Genomic DNA, 5,832 nt, shown 5'->3' on the forward strand with positions numbered 1-5,832 from the left:
TTTTTCAATTTACTCATAAAACTAATTTCTGTTCAAAATTAGACCCCAAAAAAATATATATATATTATAATAACTGTCACAAAGAATAAAAAATATATTATTATATTAGAGTTTAAGTTTATGTAAGATATGCGAGTTACACAAAAAATATATATATATATTTTTATATTATGTGATTGTTAATGTGTCATTTTTTGTCTAATTTTTAATAAAAATTAATTTTAAGAATAAATTAAAAAAAAATTGAAACATAAAAGGTTAAAGTGAAAAAAAAAACAAATCTTAAATATCAAAATAAAAAAATAATCAAACATAAAAGTGACAAAGTGTAATTTACACAAATACTTCACATCACTTCACTTATTTTATATATTGAAGAGATAATATATCAATTTTATCATTTATCTTTCATGAATTTGCCAACAACCAAAGTGGATAGAGTTCAACCAGTGGCCAAAACTGTCCACTTCACTAGGTTACATCTTCGGCTCTTTTCTCTCTCCCCAATGAAAAAAAAAAAAAACAGAGAAGGAAAATAATATGTAAGTTCATTTTTTATATCTATTTTTTACATTTAATGATTTGTAAATAATATAATTAGTTGATAATTAGAAAATATATAAGAGAGAGTGGTACATTTAATATCCTAATTGATTATTACATCACTGGATTTAAAATATAAATGTAATTTTTAGTCTTAAATAGCAATGTTTTTTTTTTTTTTTAAAAAAAAAAGGGATAATGTAGCCAACATTGATAACATTGCTAAGGTGCATCATCACTTTGTAGGATTGAAAGCATGTACATTTACATATGCAAATACTACAAGGCTTCTCAGTAAGGGGGGAAAAAAAATTTAATGAAGAAAAATAAAAGATTAAAATTCAAAGAGCAACTCTTCTTGCTTAGACTTGTTGGATGAAGGATGACCCATATTTAAAGGTGATGACGGAAGAACAGATCGTCTGTTTCTACTACTCGTGGTCGCAGAAGCCGGAGAAGACAATGAAGAAGATGAAGAATTAGAGGAGGTTGATGTAAACCTATTCGAGCCGCTTCTCAATTTAATCTTGTCTTCTTCACAGATTTTATCTTCAATTCTGTGATGGCCAACTTTGGTCGATTTTATGCTCACTGGAATGACACAATTGCATAACAAACCTACAACAAAACATAAACAAGAAGCATATGGTTATATTGTGAAAGAACAAAAAAAAAAATATAATCTACTTGGTGAAATAAATACTACAATAAAACATAAACAATGACAAGTTCAATAATAATAATAATAATAATTGTTTTAGTTTTAATGTAAAAATAGTTTTCCAAAATTAAAACCTCGTTTTTATCTTTTTCTAAGAAAAAGGGTTATTTTCAGAACATTTTTCTTAATTACTATTTTTCGAAAATAATTCGCCAAATAATTTCATTTTCAAAAAAATAAAAACTGAAAGGGTAAAATTACTCTAATGTTTTTTAAAATTTGAAAAAAAAATATTCTTTTAAAGTTTTAATTTATATCGCAATGATTATATGCATGTCTATACATTATTTATATTAAGCAGTTTCAATCATTTTAACTTTATTAAAAAAGAGATCAATATAATTGTAGTGATTAATGTAATTTGTCCAAACAATCAATAATACAACCAAACAAGTTAGAATGTACTAATTTCACTATCAACAACTAAATAACAAGCACAATAGAACAACAAAAGTTCATGACTAACCTAACCAAGGAAAAAACACAACAAAACAAAACACAAGTAAACAAACAAGGCCATACCGATTCGAGCGAGCCGGTTAACCCAACTCGGGATGGGATTGCCAGTGAGTCGAATACAAGCATCATTGCAAAAATGGTTACAATTCTTAGTGATCAAATTGTATGCATTTCCTTTGTATTTCTGTGATAGATTCTCCATCACTCTCCTCACCTCCATCGGACCCATCACCGTCCATCCGATCAGAATCGACTTCCTAAACCTAAACCCATCACACTGTTTTGGTTCTCCTTAAAAAATTCCTGTACTTGGATGCTCATGAGCTCCAAAAGCATACTCAACTTCATGAACTACACACATTGACATTGACATAATAGTAAAAACCAGATTAACACTAGATAAATTGTTTCTATGTTATGCATACAAATCCCAATGGGTTAAATACATTGATGTTCCTAAAATATGCATTCTAGTATACTTTAAGTTTTCAATTTTTTAAAATTTTTTATTTTTATTTTTGAAATACGCAACCTGTTATACTTTATATGATGTCACTACTGTTCAAAATAGGATGAAATGTTTTCCCAAAACTTTACCCCAAAAAATGCAATAAATTTTAACAATTGATATCAAAATGCAACGATGTGCATATTTTGAGGATGAAAATGAAAAAGAAAAAACAATCTTTTAGGGATGAAAATGCAAAAAAAATTATTTGGTCCTTTTGATTTTATTGAGCCTTCAAGGAAAATTTCAAAAATACCCATCTGTTAGTTATAAATTTTGAATGGACAAAACAAAAAGAAAAAAAAAATGTAAGATAAGGCAATATTTGAAGCCCATTAATGTGATTAACACAATCCTATCCCAATTGTTTCCAACATTAATATCAAGTTGAGTCAAACAGTAAAGAGTTGGAGTAGATGAACTTGAAATGAAATACTTGAATTTCATGTGATAAGATAAGCAAATTGAAATGGGTTTGGAGTATAAAATAGATCTGATTTGAAAATCAAATCAAAAGCAATTAGAAAATGAAGAAGAGATTTGTAGAGTAGTAGTAGAAGTAGTAGTGAAGTGACCTTGAACACCGGAATGGTAAACGCCGAGGCCAAACCAGTAGGCGTAGCCGTTAATGGGGGTGAGATCGTATACATTGAGGTGCACAGGTACTGCTCCCCTTCCACCCTTGATCGCATTCTTTCTGCACAACATTTGATTTGATTGATTGATTGATTCTCTCTCTCTCTCTCTCTCTCTCTCTGCAACAATTTTTAGAAGCAGAGGGAGAATGAGCGAATCTTAAGGTGCGTATGGGTGATGCCAACGGCGGCACGCATGTTAGTGCCCTCTCTGCGGCTTACTTTTTTGGGGGAACACATCTGCTTTTTTCATATAAATAAAAAGAGGCAAGTGGAGAGAAGCATGTAAAAAAAAAGTATGGAATATTTGTTTATTTTTCAAAAGAAAATGTTAAAAATAAATGTGAGAGTTTGGTTTGAGTTTTTTGGATTAAATTTTTTAAAAATTGAGTTTTTTAATATTCGTGTTTTTTTATTTTTAGTAAATATTTTTAAAATTTTAAATATATTTTTTTTTTACTTTTTTAGATGCACCTTACTTAAATGTATCTAAAAAGTAAAAAATTTATAAAAAAATATTTTAAAAAATTATTAAATACATAAAAATATGAAAAATATATTGATTTCTCTGTATTTTTTTTTTTGTATTTAGTGAATTTTTAAAAGATTTTTTTCACAAAAATTAGACTTTTTATGTATATTTATGTTAGGTGTGTTTAAAAATTAAAAAAAATTGCTTAAAACATTAAAAAAATTCAGTAAAAATAAAAAAAAATATGAAAAACAAGAAAGTAAAATTTTCTAAAAAGTGTTTTTGAAAAATAAAAAACAAGCAAAGTGTCGTTTTTTATTTTTGATAATAGTATTAAAATTATGAGAAATTCTATACCATATGCATGGTAGTCTTTTTGATTAGAAAAATGATAGACTCCTAAAATTTTAATAGATTTTTTATCAAATATTTCATATAGATTTAAGACCCATATCATGTGATCATGTAAGACATTTAATAAAAAAATTAGTAAAACTTTTAGAATCTTTAGCATTACTCTTTTGATTATGTTTTGTTGTGTATTAGTCATGACTTGATTATACATATTATGAAATTAATTATATGTTATTGTGATATTATGTGCTTCCAGTTGCATAAAGAAGTTCTTTTGCTTTGGCATAATTAGTTATGATTCAATAATTTTTTGATTATACCTTATGTAGTGTTTGGTTATAATTTTTTTATATTTTATTTTATGTTAATTATGACTAGTAAATGAGTTAATTATGACATTTGTGGTAATTATTAACCGCACAAATGTCACAACTTACATATGGCACATTCCTTTTTAATATTACCTTAAAATTATATTGAAATGTACGAAAGTGTTTTGAAATAGGCTAAATTATATACTAATCTCTATTGAAATTTAAAGAAAATACAGTTAATCCTACACTTTTGACATAAATATGCTTACCTTCCTCAAGGTTAGTAATTAGAGGTGTTAAACGAAACAAGCTACTCGAGTTTGACTCGTATTCAGCTTGTTAAAAACTCGTTCGAGATCAACTCATTATGTAAATAATGCAAGTTTGAACACAATTTTAAACTCAATAAGTTTTTAAGTTAAACTTGAACAATCTATTTTGATTCAAGTTTACTTGCACTATAAAAATTAAACTACTTGAGCTTGACTTGTATTTGACTTGTTAAAAATTCGTTTGAGATCGGTTCGTTATGTAAACAAATCAATCTTGAACATAATTTCGAAGTCCTAAGGTTATCAAACTAAACTTGAACAACCTACTACTCAGATCAAATAGGCTCGTTTTCAACCCTACCAATAATTTATTAATTGTATGAATGATGTTATCATTACTTTTCTATTAAAATATATATGTATCTTTATTTATTTCAGTGTCTACTCACCATTGACATTAGTTTTGGTCACTTTAACTATGGTAAAAGAAAAATTAATGTAATTATATCAAAAATATAAGACTAACTATATTTTATTCAAACATCAGGAGAGGTGAGTGTAATTTATTATTTAAAATATGTAAAAAATGTGCTGAGATTAATTTTTTTTTTTGTTGAGATTTTTTCTTTTACTGAGCTATCATTAGCCGGGTCTATTTCAAAATATTTAATGTAAGGATCTTCATAATAAGTGTATTTGGATAGAGTTACAAACTAGGACTAATAAATTCAAAACACTGTTTAACTTTTTTTTGGTTGAATAAACACTGTTTAACTTTCTTATACTATTATAAAACACTTTTTTATCACATTTTCAATATTAAATATTTGTTAGCAGTTGTCTTAATATATTTTTATACATTTGTTATACATATTAATATGTAACATCCCTTTTAAGATCAAAGGATTTGCCTGATAGTTGAGATGCTCTTTTAGCAAACATAATGTCCATATTCGAATTTTATGGCTGCCAATAAAATTTCTCTTCCCCCTATTCCCCCCTCCTTTTCTTAGCCAAAAAAAAAAAAAAAAAAATCAAATAATTACCATTCAAGGTAATTATAATAAATAATTATAAGGGAATAAATAATTTCCATTCCGACCAATAAATAACTTACAAATAATTTTATAATTTAAAAGGAAATAATTATAAGGAGAAATTACCATTCAATGTGGTGATTTTTGAAAAGTCATTACACATTAATGAAAACATTTATCTTATAAATCATTAATATTTATAATATTTATTATTTTTTTATAAATAATTTTTACTGACACTACTAAGGTGTAATTCCCCTTAATTATAAACGCTTGCATTGAATAGAAATTTCATAATATTTTAGTCCATACCATTTACTCAAATAAATGAGATGGTGATGCCATCAAATTTTTAGACTAAGACATTTTATCTGTCATCATCTAATTTCACCTGCATTCAAACACTTATGTTTGAAAAAAACACACCGTATAAGGAAAAATTATTCAATGCTGCCGTATAAGTGTTTGAAAGAATGGCAATAAAACAATTCATTAACTAAGACGGCGGGTAATTGTG

General features: G+C 26.5%; 1 protein-coding gene across 1 annotated transcript; it reads right to left on the reverse strand.

The window, feature by feature from the left end:
• Nucleotides 1–753: 753 nt before the first annotated feature.
• Nucleotides 754–3,082, reverse strand: LOC145789475 (PPPDE putative thiol peptidase family protein). Its single transcript, XM_082866147.1, is given in 3 exon segments — nucleotides 754–1,161; nucleotides 1,787–2,074; nucleotides 2,807–3,082. Coding segments are annotated over 3 exon segments (705 nt in total). The 5' UTR covers nucleotides 2,940–3,082; the 3' UTR covers nucleotides 754–877.
• Nucleotides 3,083–5,832: the final 2,750 nt, after the last annotated feature.

This window comes from Camellia sinensis, chromosome 4 (assembly GCF_055761805.1).
Source record: "Camellia sinensis isolate YWXY chromosome 4, ASM5576180v1, whole genome shotgun sequence".
NCBI lineage: Eukaryota > Viridiplantae > Streptophyta > Magnoliopsida > Ericales > Theaceae > Camellia > Camellia sinensis.